This window comes from Pleurodeles waltl, unplaced genomic scaffold (genome assembly GCF_031143425.1).
Source record: "Pleurodeles waltl isolate 20211129_DDA unplaced genomic scaffold, aPleWal1.hap1.20221129 scaffold_68, whole genome shotgun sequence".
Taxonomy (NCBI): Eukaryota; Metazoa; Chordata; class Amphibia; order Caudata; family Salamandridae; genus Pleurodeles; species Pleurodeles waltl.
In genome coordinates this window covers 2,785,958-2,806,360 of record NW_027150389.1, presented here as the reverse complement: position 1 = coordinate 2,806,360, position 20,403 = coordinate 2,785,958, and the positions used below count along the sequence as shown (strand labels likewise).

The 20,403-nt window shown below is 51.1% G+C and overlaps 1 protein-coding gene across 1 annotated transcript in view; it reads right to left on the bottom strand.

The window, feature by feature from the left end:
- Positions 1-17,046, bottom strand: part of LOC138279158 (vomeronasal type-2 receptor 26-like) — a 169,554-nt gene extending 152,508 nt beyond the window's left edge. The window contains exon 1 of the mRNA XM_069219379.1: positions 16,694-17,046. Coding sequence (XP_069075480.1) covers positions 16,694-17,046 — 353 coding nt within the window. The remainder of the gene's footprint in view (positions 1-16,693) is intronic.
- Positions 17,047-20,403: the final 3,357 nt, after the last annotated feature.

The window sequence follows — 20,403 nt, the reverse complement described above, 5'->3', positions numbered from 1 at the left end:
TAACTTTCCTATAACACACCAGAACACGTGATAGAAGATAAGTGCAAGAACCAGAAGAGATTGCAAGACACCAATGATGGATTCCTGGACCTAAAGACCTGTGGAAGAAGGGGATCAAGTCTAAGAAGCACTGAAGAGTCCAAGGAGAACAGGAACCACTGCTAACCCAGATGAAGGTGCACAAGAAGAACCAACGGTGAAGAAGAACAGTCAGTACTGCACCCATGAAGAAGGATGCAGGTTCCTGGTTGGTGCAGGCGATGTACCGCGCTGGATGGATGATTGCAGTCTGGTTTGTGTTGCTGGATTCCACCAACAAGCCTTGGTACATGCAAAGCTTGCCGTTAGCAGAAAATGGTGCTGCCCTGGACCAGGAGGTACCTGGTAGCCTCTAACCAGCAGGGGGAGAGAGAAGGGGTTCTCAGCAACTTGGAGAGCCCTCAGAAGACCAGGCAGCACACACAGGAGTCCCACAGCACAGGGACGGAGAAGGTGCAAAAGGAGGCCCAGGCATCACTACACAAAGGGATCCCACGCCGCCGGAGAACAACGCAGGAGGCTGTGCGTCGCTGGAAGGAGTGCTGGGGGTGGGAGCTGCACGGTGCATGAAGAACTTCATGGAAGAATGCCAACAAGCCTTGGCAACAGCAAAACATGCAGTGCATGTGGGTACTATCTTGTGTGGGGAGGCAAGCTCTTACCTCCACCAAAGCTGGACTTCAGGACCGTCAGGACCACTTCTTTCCACCACCTATGTTGCTGGATCCATGCACTTCTTCAGGAGAGGGGACCACAGCTGCCAGTCGTTGCTGCAGAGGGGTGCCTACTGAAGCACGGATGTGACTCATTCACTTCAAGGGAGATTCCTTGGTTCTTCTGGTACAGGCTGGAGGCAGGCAGTCCTCGGAGGATGACTGACCTAGAAACAGTTGCAGTTGATGGCCAGAGCTGAAGATACAATGTAGCAGAAGTCAAATTTGCTTCTTTGTTGCAGTTTGTAGAGTTACTGGAGGGTCCAGATGCAGTTTCTTTGGTAAGAAGATGAAGTAAAGGATGCAGAGGATTCCTGCTGAAGTCTTGCAATCCGAATCAGGAGAAGCACCCAAGAGAGAGACCCTAAATAGCCCTCAAAGGGGGATTGGTCAGCTAACAGGTAAGCACCTATCAGAGGAGGGCTCTGGCATCACTTGCTGGCACTGGCAACCCAGATGCTCCCAAAGTGCCCTGCCAACTTGGAATCCAAGATGGCAAATCCCAGGGACACTCTGGAGGAGCTCTGAGCACTACCCCTGGGGTGGTGATGTACAGGAGAGTGGTCACTCCCCTTTCCTTTGTCCAGTTTCATCCCTAGAGCAAGGACTGTGGGTCCCCAAACCGGTGTAGACTGGATTATGCAAGGAGGGCACCATCTGTGCCCTTCAAAGCATTTCCAGAGGCTCTGGGAGGCTACCCCTCCCATGCCTGTAACACATATTTTCAAGGAGAGTGTAGGAAAGTACCATCTTGCCTGGCATGTTACCCCCATATTTCACTGTGTATATGTTGTTTTAGTAGTATGTGTCACTGGGACCCTGCCAGCCAGGGCCCCAGTGCTCATAAGTGTGCCCTGTATGTGTTACCTGTGTTATGACTAACTGTCTCACTGAGGCTCTGCTATTCAGAACCTCAGTGGTTATGCTCTCTCATTTCTTTCCAAATTGTCACTAACAGGCTAGTGACCAATTTCACCAATTTACATTGGCATACTGGAACACCCTTATAATTCCCTAGTATATGGTACTGAGGTATCCAGGGTATTGGGGTTCCAGGAGATCCCTATGGGCTGCAGCATTTCTTGTGCCACCCATAGGAAGATCTGACAATTCTTACACAGGCCTGCCAGTGCAGCCTGAGTGAAATAACATCCACGTTATTTCACAGCCGATTACCACTGCACTTAAGTAACTTATAAGTCACCTATATGTCTAACCTTTACCTGGTAAAGGTTGTGTGCTAAGTTACTTAGTGTGTGGGCACCCTGGCACTAGCCAAGGTGCTCCCACATTGTTCAGGGCAAATTCCCCGGACTTTGTGAGTGCGGAGACACCATTACACGTGTGCACTATACATGTGTCACGACATATGTATAGCGTCACAATGGTAACTCCGAACATGGCCATGTAACATGTCTAAGATCATGGAATTGTCACCCCAATGCCATTCTGGCATTGGGGAGACAATTCCATGATCCCCCGAGTCTCTAGCTCAGACCCGGGTACTGCCAAACTACCTTTCCCGGGGTTTCACTGCAGCTGCTGCTGCTGCCAACCCCTCAGACAGGTTTCTGCCCTCCTGGGGTCCAGCCAGGCTTGGCCCAGGAAGGCAAAACAAAGGACTTCCTCAGAGAGAGGGTGTTACACCCTCTCCCTTTGCAAAAAGGTGTCAGGGCTGGGGAGGAGTAGCCTTCCCCAGCCTCTGGAAATACTTTGATGGGCACAGATGGTGCCCATCTCTGCATAAGCCAGTCTGCACCTGTTCAGGGATCCCTTAGCCCTGCTCTGGCGCGAAACTGGACAAAGGAAAGGGGAGTGACCACTCCCCTGAACTGCACCTCACCTGGAATTTGCCCAGAGCTCCTCCAGTGTGATCCAGACCTCTGCCAGCTTGGAAACAGAGGTGCCGCTGGCACACTGGACTGCTCTGAGTGGCCAGTGCCAGCAGGTGACGTCAGAGACTCCTTCTGATAGGCTCCTTCAGGTGTAGCTAGCCTATCCTCTCTCCTAAGTAGCCAAACCTCCTTTTCTGGCTATTTAGGGTCTCTGCTTTGGGGAATTCCTTAGATAACGAATGCAAGAGCTCATCAGAGTTCCTCTGCATCTCTCTCTTCACCTTCTGCCAAGGAATCGACTGCTGACCGCGCTGGAAGCCTGCAAAACTGCAACAAAGTAGCAAAGACGACTACTGCAACTCTGTAACGTTGATCCTGCCGCCTTCTCGACTGTTTTCCTGGTGGTGCATGCTGTGAGGGTAGTCTGCCTCCTCTCTGCACTAGAAGCTCCGAAGAAATCTCCTGTGGGTCGACGGAATCTTCCCCCTGCAACCGCAGGCACCAAAGAACTGCATTACCGGTACTCTGGGTCTCTTCTCAGCACGACCAGCGAGGTCTCTTGATTCCAGCAACTCTGTCCAAGTGACTCCCACAGTCCAGTGACGCTTCAGTCCAAGTTTGGTGGAGGTAAGTCATTGCTGGGAACTGCGTCTTTTGCAGCTACTCCGGCCTCTGTGCACTTCCAGCAGAAATCCTTTGTGCACAGCCAAGCCTGGGTCCACGGCACTCTAACCTGCATTGCACGACTTTCTAAGTTGTCCTCCGGCGGCGTGGGACTCCTTTGTGCAACTTTGGGTGAGCACCATTTTACTCTTCTTTGAAGTGCCTGTTCCGGCACTTCTGCATGTGCTGCCTGCTTCTGAGAGGGCTCCTTGTCTTGCTCTACGCCCCGTCATAAAAATAAAGTACCTTTATTTTTAGTATATCTGTGTATTGTGTTTTCTTATGATATTGTGCAAGTGACACTAGTGGTACTGTAGGAGCTTCACTCGTCTCCTAGTTCAGCCTAAGCTGCTCTGCTAAGCTACCATTATCTATCAGCCTAAGCTGCTAGACACCCTATATACTAATAAGGGATACCTGGGCCTGGTGCAAGGTGTAAGTACCCCTTGGTGCTCACTACAAGCCAGTCCAGCCTCCTACAGTCGCCCCCATGTGAATCTATTGTGTCGAGTTATATTACAGATATTGCAGCTGAAGCTGAATACAAGATGGCCTTCAGGATGAGCCGGCATTGGTTATCATCCTAGTGTTGCTCTGCAGATTAGGCGCGCGCCGCTGGAACACTGCTCACTTCAACTGAGCCCTGACTGGAGTTTGGCAGCACTATTTTGGAGCGCTTTTCCCTGAGGTAAAAAGTGCTGATGAAGACGCCGTAGTACAAAGAATTGAAATGAGTATTAAGTAAGTCTTGAATGAACATTACAGTGTGACAACAGCGAGATGTTTCTAAGCGTCCTGCAGCATAATAAGAAGTACGCTTAGAAATTTTGGTGTAATCTTGAGGAGGGCAATTCAAAGGTCTTAAAGGGAGTCAAAAACCTTTTTATTTGACATTTCAAGTGTTGGAGCAGTTAGCAGAAATCAGAACAAATTGGTTGAATTCGGAGGAGCTAACAGTATAAGGAATATTTTACAAACTTGTAAAAGATGTGTTCAAAGGTTTTGATGAAAACATAAATAAGAAAAGCCTCATTCAAAGAGTATTGTTACATAGAAGGAAGTTTAAAGAGACAGTCAATAAGAATTCCAGTTTCCCAAGTTTAATGACAGAATAAATACTATATATATATATATATATATATATATATATATATATATATATACATACACACACATATATATATATATATGTATATATATATATATATATATAAATATATATAAAGCAACATTATTTCACAAAATGAAAGTAAGGCAATATATGAACTGATATTATTTGCCTACAGAGACATTAATATTCCAGGACCAAACATCAAACTGATTATATATCAGAATCTCAAAAAGCCTTGCATGTAATCTATTTACCACAAATTGAATCACATATAAGTTGAGAGAATGAGAGAGGCAAATTCCTCAGGAAGTTCAAGTAAAGAGTGTAAGGCTTAAAAGAAGAAAGACATGAATTAATTGTTGGAAATTTTAGTTGTTAAAGAAAGAATATGCGTTCCTAGTAACAAGGATTGTGATTTATTTAGGTCTCGCCTCAAGAACAATATAGAAGAAGAAGCAGACCTGCTGAGGCAGCCTCTCTTGTCCCATTCTCCTTTCCCATTCCCGGGTGCTATAAACGAGATTCTATTTTGTTGCGAGTAGATTGGTTTGGGAATTGAGGACTAGTCATCTGCTCCTGAAGGAATCAAATGAAGGTACTCTGACACTTGGAACTTGTAGCTCTGGCCCCCAGCACTCTATCATGCAATTCACAGCTTCCTGAGTGGTTCTCCGACAGTGTGGGAAACTTTGTTGTAGTGCTGCGTGGGCCTCTTCTGCAACCTTCTCATCCCCATGCTGTGGTACTCCTGTCTGTGCAACCTAGTCTTCTGTGGGCTCGCTGAGTTGCTAAGGGCCCCCTCTGACTATCCCTCCTGGGTAGAGTCACCTGGTCCTTCCTGGTCACCGGTAGCGACATTTCCTGCTAACAACGAGCTTAGCGTGTGCCAAGGCTTGTTGGCAGACTTCGACGACGCAAATCCAACTGCAATCCTCTATCTGGTGTGGGACACCACTTGCACCCTTCAGGAACCCAACTTGGTCTTCTTGGGTGCAGTATTGATGTCTTTTCTCCACAGCTCGTTCTTCTTTTGCACCATCATCCGAGTTAGCAGGGGCTCCTGTTCTTCCAGGAATCTTCTGTGCTTATTGAACTTGGTCCCCGTCTTCCACAGGTCTTCTTGTCCTGGATCCACTGTTGGTGTCTTGCGGTCTCTTCTGGGTTTTGCATATTTCTTCTCCTCGTTTCTGTCTGTGTTCTGGGAAAGATACTGTGATTTACTCCTGCTTTCCTGGTCACTGGGTTTGGTTGTGGTACTTACCTTTGGGCTTTCCTAGTATTCCCAGCTCCCCTCTACACAGTACACTTGCCTAGTTGGGGGACCGACTTTCGCATTCCACTTTGTTAGTATATGGTATGTGCTCCCCCTAGGCTCATTTCTAACTATTGTGATTTTCACTATTTGCACTTTTTTTCTAACTGTTTTTATGTCTATTTCTGCATACTGGTGTACATAATTTGTGTATTACTTACCTCCTAAGTCTCTTAGGTATATCTGGTATTTGGTATTTGTGTCACCCAAATAAAGTACTTTTATTTTTGTAACACTGAGAGGGTCATTACAACATTGGCGGTAAAAGCAGCTTACCGCCGTGCAGAAGACCGCCAATACACCGCCGCGCCCGCGGAATTCCGCCACAGCTATTGTGACCCACATCTCGCAATCCGCCGAAATTCAGACACCCACACAAGTCCGCCACACCAAAGGTCAGTGATAAACTGGCAAAAACAAATCCTCCACCATCACACCAACAGAAACACGCCCATGCTATTGCGACCCACGAATCCACGCGGCGGTCTTTCAACCGCGGTATTCCATTGGCGGTACACACCGCCGCGCTCAAAATACACACACATCTCCAAAACACCGCCACATTGGACAATTCAAAATACACACACCTGATACACATACACGCACCACTCCCACACACCCAATACAATATAAAACACACACCCACATCACCCACAAACCCCTACGACCAAAAATTAGAGACGAAGGCGACAGAGAGAGAGCACAGCAATAGACAACCCCACCACACAGAGCCACACAACACCATCACCCACACAACATCCACGCACAAAACACCCCACACCACTACACATCACCACACTCATCACCACATACACCACCCCACACATCACCTACCCCACCCCATGGCACGCCAAAGACACCCCAGGTTTTCGGAGGAGGAGCTCAGGGTCATGGTGGAGGAAATCGTACGGATAGAGACACAGCTATTTGGATCACAGGTGCAACACACCTCTATAGCTAGGAAGATGGAGCTATCGTGAAGAATCGTGGACAGGGTCAAAGCAGTGGGACAGCACCCGAGAAATCGGGAGGACATCAGGAAGAGGTGGAACGACCTACGGGGGAAGGTGCGTTCTGTGGTCTCCAGGCACAACATCGCGATTCAGCGGACTGGCGGCGGACCCCCACCTCCTCCCCCACAACTAACAACATGGGAGGAGCAGGTCTTGACCATTATGCATCCAGAGGGCCTCGGAGGAGTCGGTGGAGGAATGAACACTGGTAAGTCAAATCTTAACTATCATATCCCCCACCCTACCTGCATGCTATCACACACCCCCACACTCACCCCCTCCCCTATCACTCCAACTCCTCACTAATGTACTAATAACACAAACCACCCATCCCAACACCAAGCCCTGCATGACACAACAAAGCATGGACACCCAGCACTAAAGCATGCCCACTGCACATACCCATAACACCCCCTAACCATCATCACACAAGCCCCCACACAGGAATACTTGCACTGGGGTACACACTCACCCACCCATTGCACACCATGACACACACAGATGCAATAATCATGCTTTTATACCCCTGCAGGACCACTACGTAACGTCACCAGACAGGACGGTCCAGACATCTCTACCCCACCCACAGAAGAGACCCACAGTGATGACAGCAGCTCCGGCCAACTGGATCCAGATGACCAGCCCGGACCATCGTGGGCCTCGGGACAGTCGGTTCCCCTCGCACAGGCACAGACCAACACTGACCTTCCACCCTTTGGTAACACCAGCACAGCACCCACCCAGCGGGCCCATACCTCCGTTCCCTGGACACGTCAATCAGCTGTGTGTCCACCACTACAGGGAACTCAGGATAACCCACCACCCCAACAACAACAGGGACCTGGGGGCAGTGGTAGTGGGCACACGGTCCAAGGGACGGAGGCCCAGGAACACAGGGGAACTGGGAGGGCTGCTGTGCGACAGGGGGCGGACAGGCCAAGGGAACCCACTCTCCACGAGGCCCTAGTCATGGGACCATACCACCACTCCCAGGAGACGATGGCTACAGTCCAGGCCAAGTTTCAGGAGACCCAGCGTCTGCAGGAGGAACAGTATTTGGGGTTCAGGGAGGAACTCAGAACCATCAGCTCCGCCCTGGGCACCATCGTAGGGGTGCTGAAGGACATACACAAGACCATGAGGGACACCGTGGTACTCAAGGGGCCCCTGACACTAGCCTGGACAATGAACTGCTCACCACCTCCGCCGGTGCTAGTGGACAGGACGCCCTGCCACAGGACCATCACACCAGCACCCCACCCCCTGCAGACGGAGAACCACCCCGCAAGTGGTCCCTGACATCCAGGAACAGGACAGAGCAAGATGGCAAGACCCCCGCCAGGAAATGAGACCACCCTGATTGTCATCCCACTGTCCCACTTTTTGACCCTGTCCATATTGGAACAGCCCCAACTCCATTTCCTATGCCCATATGGGCAAAGCGCCTGTGAGACTAATTGACTGGACTCTGCCATGGACATTCCTCCACCATCACCCATCACCATTTTGCCACCCCCTCTAATAATTAGCACTTTAATAAACACCCTTGAAGCACAAAACAATCTGGAGTCAGTCTGTGATTTTGAAAATGTGTATTAGCTATGACAATGACAAAATCAGTTCGAAAATGTAATGTCAACATACCTATGTCACACATCACAAGTCCATGAAGGCTACAAGCAGATGACACACGTTGGTAACCACACCTGTGAAACTGTAATGGAAATGTACAACTCAGTTACCAAATACTGCTTCAAAGTGACAGACAGGATAGAGGTAGAAGTGTGAAAGTAAATGTACTAGTAAAGAAAGTGTTCTCACCTGTGTGTCACTGGAAATATTGCTGTATGACAGAGTCCCTGTTGTCAATGTCTTCTTCCTCAGCTTCCTCCTCATCACTGTCCACAGGCTCCACAGCTGCCACAACACCGTCATCTGGATCATCCTCCTGCAGAAAAGGCACCTGGCGTCGCAAAGCAAGATTGTGAAGCATAGAGCAGGCGATGATGATCTGGCACACCTTCCTTGGTGAGTAGAATAGGGAACCACCTGTGATATGCAGGCACCTGAACCTGGCCTTCAGGAGGCCGAAGGTGCGTTCGATCACCCTCCTAGTCTGCCCATGGGCCTCATTGTAGCGTTCCTCTGCCCTGGTCCTGGGATTCCTCACTGGGGTCAGTATTCATGACAGGTGGGGGTAACCAGAGTCCCCTAATAGCCACACCCGGTGCCTCTGGAGTTGACCCATCACATAAGGAATGCTGCTATTCCGCAGGATGTAGGCGTCATGCACTGAGCCAGGGAACATAGCATTTACCTGCGAGATACACTGGTCTGCCAAACATACCATCTGTACATTCATCGAATGATAACTTTTCCGGTTCCTGTACACCTGTTCACCCGTGTTGGGGGGGACCAGAGCTACATGGGTCCCATCAATGGCACCTATGATGTTAGGGATATGCCCAAGGGCATAGAAGTCATCTTTAACAGTAGCCAAATCCTCCACCTGAGGGAAAACGATGTAGCTCCTCATGTGTTTCAGCAGGGCAGACAACACTCTGGACAACACGTTGGAAAACATAGGCTGGGACTTCCCTGATGCCATGGCCACTGTTGTTTGAAATGACCCACTTGCTTGGAAATGGAGCACTGATAGCACCTGCACTTGAGGGGGGATTCCTGTGGGATGGCGGATTTATGACATAAGGTCTGGCTCCAACTGGGTACACAGTTCCTGGATTGTGGCACGGTCAAACCTGTAGGTGATGATTAAATGTCGCTCCTTCATTGTCAACAGGTCCACCAGCGGTCGGTAGACCGGAGGATTCCGCCATCTCCTCACATGTCCCAGCTGACGGTGCCTAGGAAGGACAACAGCGACCACAGAGTCAACCAATTCTGAGGTATGTACCCACAGCTACACAGAACACGACACAAAATACAAAAATCTTCCTGTATGTGTGTTGAGTCCAGGCCTAGGTATGTGTGACGCAGTTGTAAATGAAGCCATGTGGGCCCCTGAAATGGCAGATGCCTGACCTCTAAAGTGGGACAATGGGATGTGAGGTAACTGCGCTGCTGTTGTACACCGTCGCGGTAGGCGGTCATAGACCGCGGCGCAATGCTGCATTGGTTAACATTGGACATTATGGGTCCCAGGAACCAATGACAAAGTGCGCCGGCGGTGATGATACGCACCGCCGCGGACGTGACCGCCATTTTCTATCTGTTCAATCACTCAATACCTGATCTTCGACAGGAGAGGACCTACACTGCAAGTGCTGCTGTGACCTCGGTCTGGAAGAGATGATAGCACATGCGTCTGGGGAAAGGGCCGCTGCCTTCACTGCACAGGAGTTGGAAAAGCTCGTGGACGGGGTCCTCCCCCAGTACACGCTACTCTACGGTCCTCCTGACCAACAGGTGAGTACATAGGGTGCAAGTTGTGTGGGCTATGCCTGGGTGGAGAGGGCTGGATGTAATTAGGAAGGGGGCAGAGTTCTGCAAGCATGAAGGAGTGTGATTGCATGTGCCACGTGGCAAGGGCAGGGATGTGGGCCACTCACTTCGACGGTGCAGTTGCTAATGACTTCTCTTCTTCTCCTGTACATGTCATGTAGGTCAGCGCCCACCAGAAGAAGGATATTTGGCGTGCCATCGCCAAGGACGTCCGGACCCTGGGGGTCCACCACAGACGGAGCACCCACTGCCGGAAAAGATGGGAGGACATTCGCCGCTGGAGCAAGAAGACCGGGGAGGCTCAGCTGGGGATGGCCTCCCAACGTGGGAGGGGTGCCCGTCGCACCATGACCCCCCTGATATTCCGGATCCTGGCGGTGGCCTACCCTGAGTTGGATGGGCGCATGAGGGCATCACAGCAGACACAAGGGGGGTGAGTACACTCTCATTCTGCTGACTTTGCGCTCAGTGGAGGGGTCTGGGTGGGGGAGGAGGGCTGTGGGTTTCCCTAGGCCAGGGCGAGTTCCGTAGGCTAGGCCCCTCCGTAATGCAGGCCATGTGGCACTCCACCCCACCTCTGTAGAGTGCCAAGTACAGGTATACATGCCCCTGTGTCATCTATGTGTGCAGATGACACTCATACCCATGTAGGCCATATCCCAGGAACTGCATCTGTAGAGGCCAAGAGCACGGCGTAGTGCAGGGGGATGCTGTGTCTGTATTGTCCACCAAAAGTAGCGGTAGGCCATGCACTCAACCTGTCTTTCTTCTGTTTCCCCACCCCTTTTTGTGCTCTCCCTGTTCTTTTGTGCATCAGCATCATCAGGCGGAGGTACAGTGGCACCGGAGCACGAGGGGGCTGCATCCCACATGGCCATGGAGGACCACACCACGGACTCAGAATACACCAGTGGGACGGAGGGCGAGGGGAGCTTCACTTCGGTCACCGGATCTGCAACCAGCGACATGGACTCGTCCTCCGATGGGAGCTTCCTTGTGGTGGTGGCACCATCTGTGCCCCCCACTTCTACAGGTACAGCCGCCACCCCCCCTACCAGCACCGCCCTCCCAGCAGCCCCTCAGCCTTCGCTCCGTGCCCGCTCATCCAGAAGGGTGGAGGCATCCCCAGGCACCTCAGCCCCTGCCCCTGTCACCCCTGCTGCCCTCAGTGAGGAGGCCATTGACCTCCTCAGGTCACTCACTGTTGGGCAGTCTACCATTGTGAATGCCATCCAGGGTGTAGAAAGGGAGTTGCAACACACTAATGCATTCCTGGAGGGCATTCATTCTGGTCAGGCTGCCCAACATCGAACCCTGCAATCTCTGGCCTCAGCACTGATGGCAGCCATTGACCCTGTGTCTAGCCTCGCCCCTCCAACTTCCTCCACCCAGACCCAATCCCCTGTACCCTAGCCTATCCCAAGCACACCATCAGACCAGCCTGCACACACGTCAACACACAAGGGCAGCTCAGGCAAACATAAGCACCAGACATCCCACAGGCATTCACACAAGCATCACCCACATACAGACACAGCAACATCCACTGCCTCCACTGTGTCCCCCTCCTCGTCGTCTCCCTTCTCCCTCCCAGTGTCGTCTACACTCTCACCTGCATGCACTACCACTACAGCCACTATGTCCCACACCAGCACACCCACCAGCACACCCCGCTCACCTGCACTCACCACCCCCACTACCATTTACACGTCCCCTGTGTCCTCTCCCAGTGTGTCTGTGACGCCCCCTTCCAAAGTACACAAACGCGGGCACACACACACCCAACATCCATCCATCTCACGACAGCCTCCAGAACATGCACCTGCACCCAAATCATCTAAAGTTACACCTCCTACAACCACCTCCTCTTCTTCCACTCCCAGACCCCCTCCAGCTACCTGTCCCAGTGTTCGTCAGAAACTTTTCCTGAGCAACCTTGACCTCTGTCCCACAACACCCGCCTCCAATTCATAGGTCCCGTACTAGCACCTCAGCCAAAAAAAGTCCGGTGCCAGTTGTGCCTGTTACAGGTATGTGGAGTGCACCGGGCACCAGGGCAGCCAGTGTGACACGGAGCCAAAGAACTGTCAGTCCACCCCCTGTGAAGCACCAGAAGTTGGACGACGGAAGAGGGGGAAGACTCCTGCCGGCAAAGCCGCTCACAAGGGTCCCGGGGGGAGTGTCGAGTCAGCTGTGACTCCTCCCAAGGTGGGGAAGGGGCAGAAGAAGTCACCAAAGTCTGGGAAGAGCAGCACGGCGGAGAAGGCTGCCATCCTCCCCGCTGGCCAGGACACCACCGCCAGACCCATCGTCACTGGTCCGGAGACCACCGCCAGAGTCAGTTCCCAGGAGGGCAGCACTATCGTCACTAGCCCGGAGACCACCGCCAGAGTCAGTGCCCAGGAGGGCAGCACTATCGTCACTGGTCCAGAGACCACCGCCAGAGTCAGTGCCCAGGAGGGCAGCACTATCGTCACTGGTCCGGGTACCAGTGCCAGCGTCAGTGCCCAGGAGGGCCCCGGCAGCCACAGCCCCGCTGGGCAATGAGGGACCGCCATGGCACACACTGCTGCACAGGTCAGAGACAGCAAAGTCAAGCCCCGCTGAACAGGGCAAGCACCGCTGAACAGGGCAAGCACCGCTGAACAGGGCAAAGACTGCCATGGCAAGTACCGCTGAACAGGGCAAGCACCACTGAACAGGGTAAAGACCGCCATGGCAAGCACCGCTGAACAGGGCAAAGACCGCCATTGCAAGCACCACTGAAAAGGGCAAGCACCGCCAACTCAAGCATTGTTAGCCCATGTGCGGCTGGGACAGTGACGGAACTGGGACCGTCACGGGGAGCGTGATGCACTCTGGGCACCAGTCCCCCTCCAGAACCAGTGGAGAACTGCATCCACTACCTGAGTCCTTAACAGGATGAAGCACTCTGGGCACCAGTCCCCCTCCAGAACCAGTGGAGAACAGCATCCACTATCTGAGTCCTTAACAGGATGAAACACTCTGGGCACCAGTCCTCCTCCAGAACCAGTGAAGAACAGCATCCAATACCTGAGTCCATAAAAGGATAAAGCACCCTGGGCACCAGTCCCCCTCCAGAACCAGTGGAGGATGTTATCCACTTGAGAGTCTGTGGCTTTGCACTCCCCAGGACCAATCAGTGGGCAAACCAACCACTGGAGAGACTTGAGAGACTGTGGCTTTGCACTCCCCAGGATAAAGCAGTGGGCAAACCACCCACTGGAGAGACCTGAGAGACTGTGGCTTTGCACTCCCCAGGACCAATCAGTGGGCAAACCACCCACTGGAGAGACTTGAGAGACTGTGGCTTTGCACTCCCCAGGATAAAACAGTGGGCAAACCACCCACTGGAGAGACTTGAGAGACTGTGGCTTTGCACTCCCCAGGATACATCAATGGGCATTGATCCCCGTCGTGGATCTGGCGTGGTGCTGTCATCCGGCTAAGGTGCCCCCCCTTCCCTTCCACCTGAGGTGCCTGTTGTATTTCTATCTGATGCCCCTGCAGTGTTCTCTCCGTTTCTGGACAGGTATCGTGTGTGGGCCTTGCCCATGCATTTTGGGCCCAGTGGTCCTTGGACATTGAATTGTGCATACCTGCACTACTAATCCTGATGTATATAATTTGAATGTGTATATATTTATGTATATATGAGCATACTCTATTTTGATACAATACAATGGTTGTACTCATTTCCTTTTGTCTTTGCATTCTTCCGGGAGGGTTGGGGGTTGTTACTGTGATGTTTGGAAATGCATTGGTGTGTGTTTTGTAGTGTGCGAGGGTCGGGGTGGGGATGGGGGTGTTGCGTGTGTGTGTGCCTGACTTTTGCCCCCCCCCACCCCTATGTCGTAGGTGCAGTACTCACCGTTGTCTTCGGCACCGCCGTTGCTGATGTTCGTAGAGGAGCAGGAAGACAATCGCAGTGAGTATTTGGCGTTCCGGCTCCATGGTGCCCTCCTTCCTCGTGGGGTGTGTTAAGGTGAGCGTTTTCCCATTGCAAAAGCTGTTTCCACCGTGTTTTTATCCACGGTGAATCCACCCCGGAAAAGGTGGCGGATTGGCCTGTTGTAATATTGTGGGCGGTACTTTGTCTTCCGCCTGTCTGTTGGCGGTGACAGCTGTGCTGCTTGTCTGTACCGCTGTGACGGTCGGAGTGTTAAAGTGGGTGTCTATGTTGGTGGTTTCCGCCACGGTCATAATTCCCTTTTTCCACCGGCCTGTTTGCGGTCTTACCGCAGCTTTAACACTGTCCGCCAGGGTTGTAATGACCCCCTGAGTGTTTTCTTTGATGTGTGTGAGTACTAAGTCTGACTACAGTGGTACAGTGGCATGAGCTTTACATGTCTCCTAGATAAGCCTTGGCTGCTCATCCACAGCTACCCCTAGAGAGCCTGGCTTTTAGGCAATGACCACACTACACTAATAAGGGTTACCTGGTATAAGGTGTAAGTACCATAGGTACCCACCACACACCAGGCCAGCCTCCTACAGGGCCCTCTAAGCTAACCCATGGGGAACCCCTCCCTGTGGATACTATCTGTGCAGCACCTGACCTTACTTTGCTCAAAGATGCATCCCAGGGGGTAGATAGTACCACCAGGGCCAACATAGTGGTGTGGCCCACTCCACCCCCGGGTGTGACTCCTTCCCCCCAGGGGCAACTCTGTCCACCAGGACAGCAAAGCACAGTGGCACCTGACAGCTGTCAGGGATGAGAGCAGTCCAAAGGCCTTTCAGGGCTCATCAACCACTGAGACTCTGGAGAGTGGAAGGAAGTAGCTCCAGGTGCCTGGCACCCTTTGACCACTCTCCCTTCCACCAGATCAGGGATAACAGTCTGACACTGTTTCGCCCCTCTGGGGCTCTGTACCCTTCCTCTATAAACGGCACCCCCAGAGTCCAGAATTGTCAGGCTGCAAGTAGAAGCAGTCCTGCACAATTCTCCTGCCCGTTCAGGGATAGATTCCTGGCACTTGTCCCTCCGTCCAGGGTCTGTGCCCTTAGGCTGGTTAGGGGTCAGGGCATGGCAGCCCTCCCCTCCTTCTGGAGTCCTGCACCCCTCACTAGGAACAGACCCCCCAGAATTGTCAAGGTGCTTGTGGAAGTAGTCCTGCTCAATTCTCCCACCAGTGCAGGGATGTTAACCTGCAACTGGTCTTCCAACCTGGGGTCTGTACCGTCAGGATGAACCAGGGCCAGGGGTGAGGCTTCCCTCCCCCTATCCTTCCTTCTGGGGTCCTGCACCCCACCTACTAGGAGTGCCCCTGCAGAATCCAACATGATAGGGGCACTGTCAGCAGTAGCCCCTCCCTCCAGGTCAGGGGGGATACCCTGAACATAGCCCTTTAATCCAGGATCTGTACCCTTGGATTGAACTGGAGTGATTGGGCAAACCGCCCCCCATCAGGTCAGAGTTTACCCCCTGCTCCTGACCCTCTAGGCCCAGGTCTGTACCCTCATGCTGGACCACTGCCTAGCAATCCAGGACTTCCTGGGGATCACACCTACCACCTCACAAGGGAAACATCTTCTCCAAGGGCTACATGAGAGTCTGGATGGTGCCGGTCCCCTGACCCCTGCCCACCTGGCAGAGCCTGGATTCCCCCCAGCCCAGAAATGGTATTACCAAGGTCATTCCTCTGGAGCTCTGACCTAGAGCTGACCCTCCAGGTTCTCCACTGGTGCCCACAACCCCTTCTCAACTCTCTGTCTGGACTTCTGCACCCACTCCCTAGGAGTGGCACTGCCTGACACTAGAACTGGTGGGACGCTGGCTACAGCAACACCTCAAGTTCTCCTGAAACTATGAGGTCTCTCAGCAGATGACTCTATGGTACAGGCTAGGCTCCCCTCCTGGTATTCACGCATGGAACCCTCCCGTTTCTGAGACTGGATCTTGGGTACCCTGGGACTCAACCACTCCATTCCCTCTCCTCTGAGACTAGACATGGGATCCCTCGCCCATCCCACTACATTGGGACCTACCTGGGACACCGCAAGCCTTCCCCACCCCACCTTGTTGGGAAGTACTTAAGACACTCCCTTCAAGATAACCCCCAAATGCATCTTCAGACTCCCTGGTACTCATTCAGAGGTCTGCCTCAAGTGCAAGTTCCCTGGGGTCAGAGAACTCACACTCCACCTATTGTTGGCGTAGCTCTAGAAAAGAAGGACTGAACATATCCTCTCCAGCAATCACATCACACAGCCCCTCACATGAGTTAACCAAACTACCCTTCATCCAACCATCCAGTGATTCAGCTTTGGAAAGTAAAACCCCACATCACCCTCCTAAGACTGGTGAGACAGTACCTGACACTCAACCCGCACTCTTCTGGGGTGTCTCTACACTCCACAACCAGGAACTCCACCTGGGGGAACCACTGTCCCTGTCACTCTCACCTAGAGCCAGTAGAGTGTCCCTCCCACTACAAGGAATATGACTCCCCATGCCAGTTCCCCAATCCACCTCATGGACCTGCACACCACCGGAGCTACCTCATACCCACTGAGCCTACTGGTGTATGCTAACCTCCTCCTTCCAGTTGGGCACCAAGTCTATGGGCATGTGCACTTCTTCAGTACTGGATATATGATTTTTGCCGCCACCATCTGAATTGGGCTCAGTCCTCATGGCTTCCAGCTTCAGGTCTTCACGGCTCAGCTCATGAGCTACAAACATTTTTTTTTCCAGAACTAAGGCTCTCTCAGCCTCAGCCCTTTCAAGCTCTTCATCTAGTTCTCTCAGCCTTTGTTCCTGAGCTAGGAGCCATTCCTTTCTCATTCGTTCCCTTTCAGGTCCACTGCCCTCCTCATCAGAGTAGTCCTCCTCCTCAGAATCATCTGGTATGGTTGCTTCCCAGCATTTCATCTCATACTGAAACAGAGGTGTCTCAAGAACCCACCTTTGGGACCTTTTCCTCACAGCCAGCCCCCTCTCCTTGCAGAAATGTTTTAGCTCCCTCAGTGAATAGATCTCCAAGTGCCAAACATTGACTTCCATTCTGCAAAGGCCTCACAGGTGTAACCAAAAAACAGAGTCCAAAAAGTCACAATACCTCCAGGAGGACAACAGAGAACATGAGAGAAAAAACAGTATATGGTTGCGTAATGGTCTGCACTGAAAACAGTAGTGTACACTTAATCACTGTATGACAAGTACAAAGACAAGTATAATCCTCACTGCTGATCACCAATGTTAGAAATGGGGTCTCTTGTTGGCAGTAAATTTGCACTCTGTCCAAGCTGGGACCCTCACTCGAGTCAGGGCAATGGAGATACACACTTAGATAACCCCTGCTCACCCCCTTGGTAGTTTGGCACAAGCAGTCAGGCTTATCTCAAAAGCAATGTGCAAAGTATTTGTACCAACACATACAGTAATACAGTGAAAATGCTACAAATAGACACAACACCAGTTTAGAAAAATAAGCAATATTTATCTAAATCAAGTCAAGTTATGACTTTTCAAAAGAATAAGGCCCTGATTTAAACTTTTTTTGCGCCGCATTTGCATCCTTTTTGGACATAAAACTGGCGTAAACTTACAAAATACAATTGTACTTTTTAAGTTTACACCGTCATAAATGACGCAAATGTGGCGCAATACTATGTATAAATCTGGGCCTAAGAGTCTTACTCAATAGAAAACAATGGAAACGTTGATGTTACACAAAGCACCCTCTTTGTGTCAAAAATAAAGCCGCAAGGGCAAGAGAGCATCGAAAAAGTCAGTGATGTGTAGATTCCTTACTCGAAGGTGAGAGGGTCCCTCGTTTTCTTCTTTAGTTAGGCCTTGGCTGCTCATCCACACTACCACTAGAGAGCCTTGCTTCTAGACACTGACTACATGTGACTAATGAAGTGATAACTGTACCTGGAATATGGTGTAAGTACTACAGGTACCCACCACAAACCAGGCCTGCCTCCTACACCTTTTACAGGCAGAAGCAACAACTCTAAGATAGCCCAACAAAGCACAGTCACAGGTAGGGACAGCACTTCTCAGCACTTCTTCTCAGCTCTTCAGCTTTTCTCTTTGGTAGAGGTTCCTCTTGAATCAAAAAGTGATATTGAAGAAATCTAAAGTCCGAGGTTTGGGGTCCACTACGTATACCCGTTTCTGCCTTTGAAGAAGGCAAACTTCAAAGGAAAGTCTCTGTTGTTCACAAGATCCTGCATTGCACAGGCCTGGGCCCAGACACACACCAGGGGGTTGGAGACTGCATTATGTGAGGGCCGGCACAGCCCATTCAGGTGTAAGTGACCACTCCTCCATCTACTCTAGCTCAGATAGCCCATCAGGAAATGCAGGCTACATCCCAGGTCCCTTTGTGACATTGTCTAGAGGAGAGGTGCAAACAGCTCAACTGTCAGTCTGACCCAGACAGGGAATACACAAACAGGCGGAGTCACAGAATGGTTAAAGTAAAAAAATGCCTACTTTCTAAAAGAGTGCAGAGTGGTATGTGGTGAGAACAGAAGCAGTGGGATAAAAATGAGAGTACAGATGTGGGCATGTTGTTGAACATAGAAGGAGTGGGATACATAGAGTGTGATGAAGAGCAGAGTATAGGCGGGGCTTATGGGTGAGAACAGAATCACTGGAATACATGCAGTGTGATAAAGAGGATCATGTGGGTGAGAACAAACACTGTTGGATACATGCAGTGGGATGGAGAAGAGAGCAAAGATGTGGGCATGTGGGTGAGAGCAGAAGCAGTGGGATAGATGCACTGGGATAAAAAAAAGAGTACAGATGTTTGTGAGAACAGAAGCAGTGGGATACATGCAGTGTGATGTAGAGGAGAGTAGAGATGGGGCATCTGGGTGAGGACAGAAGCAGTGGATGCATGCAGAGGGATGAAGAGGAGAGTACAGATGGGTTATTGGGTGAGAACAATCTCAGTGGAATTCATGCAGTGGGATGAAGAGAGTACAAATGGGCATGTGGGTGAGAACAGAAGTAGTGGGATACATGCAGTGGGATGATGAGGAGAGCACAGATGGGGCATGGGAGTAAGTGCAGAAGCAGTGGGATACATGCAGTAGGACAAAGAGGAGGGTATAGATGGGGCATGTGGGGGAGAGCAAAAGCAGTGGGATGAAGAAGAGAGTGCAGATGGGGTATGTGGGTCACACGCAGTGAGATGAAAAGGAGAATCTAGATGTGGGCATATGACTGAGAACAGAATCAGTGGGATACATACAGAGGGTTGAAAAGCAGAGTACAGATGGGGCTTGTGGGTGAGAACAGAAAAACTGGAATACATGCAGTGTGACAAAGAGGAGAGTACAGAGGGGCATGTGGGTGAGAACAAACACTGTTGGATATGTGCAGTGGGATGGAGAAGAGAGCAAAGATGTGGGCATGTGGGTGTGAACAGAAGCAGTGGGATAGATGCACTGGGATAAAAAAAGAGTACAGATGTTTGTGAGAACAGAAGCAGTGGGATACATGCAGTGTGATGTAGAGGAGAGTAGAGATGGAGCATCTAGGTGAGGACAGAAGCAGTGGGTGCATGCAGAGGGATGAAGAGGAGAGTACAGATGGGTCACGGGGTGAGAACAAACGCATTGAGATACGTGCAGTGGAATGAAGAAGAGAGTACATATGGGGTATGTGGGTGAGAACACAATCAGTGAGATACATACAGAGGGTTAAAGAGAAGGGCACAGATGGGGCATGTGGGTGAGAATAGAAGCAGTGGGACACATGAAGTGAGATGAAGAGGAGAACCCAGATTTGGGCATATGGGTGAGAACAGAAGAAGTGAGTTACATGCAAGGGGATGAAGAGTGCACAGATAGGGTATGTTGGTGAGAACAGAGGCAGAGGGGTACATACAACAGAATGAGGAGTAGAGTACACATGGGGTATGTGGGTGAGAAGAGAAGAAGGTGGATACATGCATTGGGATGAAGAGGAAAGTACAGACTGATGAGAGAGGAACACATGGAAGTGGGATCAATGCCACAAGGCAATGGTACTAGATGCAGATGTGGTAGGAGGAAGTAGTGAGGAGATAAATGTCAGGAGAATGGTGGCTTTCAGCTCTTTAGGAAACAATACAGTTAGCGTTTGGGCAGTAGCAATGCTGGGATTATTTAAACCTCCAACTCCGAGAACAAAGCATTTCTCTGCATGCAACAAGAAACATATATATATATGTGCAGATTAGCTAACTTTTCGAGCTAAGCAGCCCAGCAAGGCAATGTGCTGTGAGGC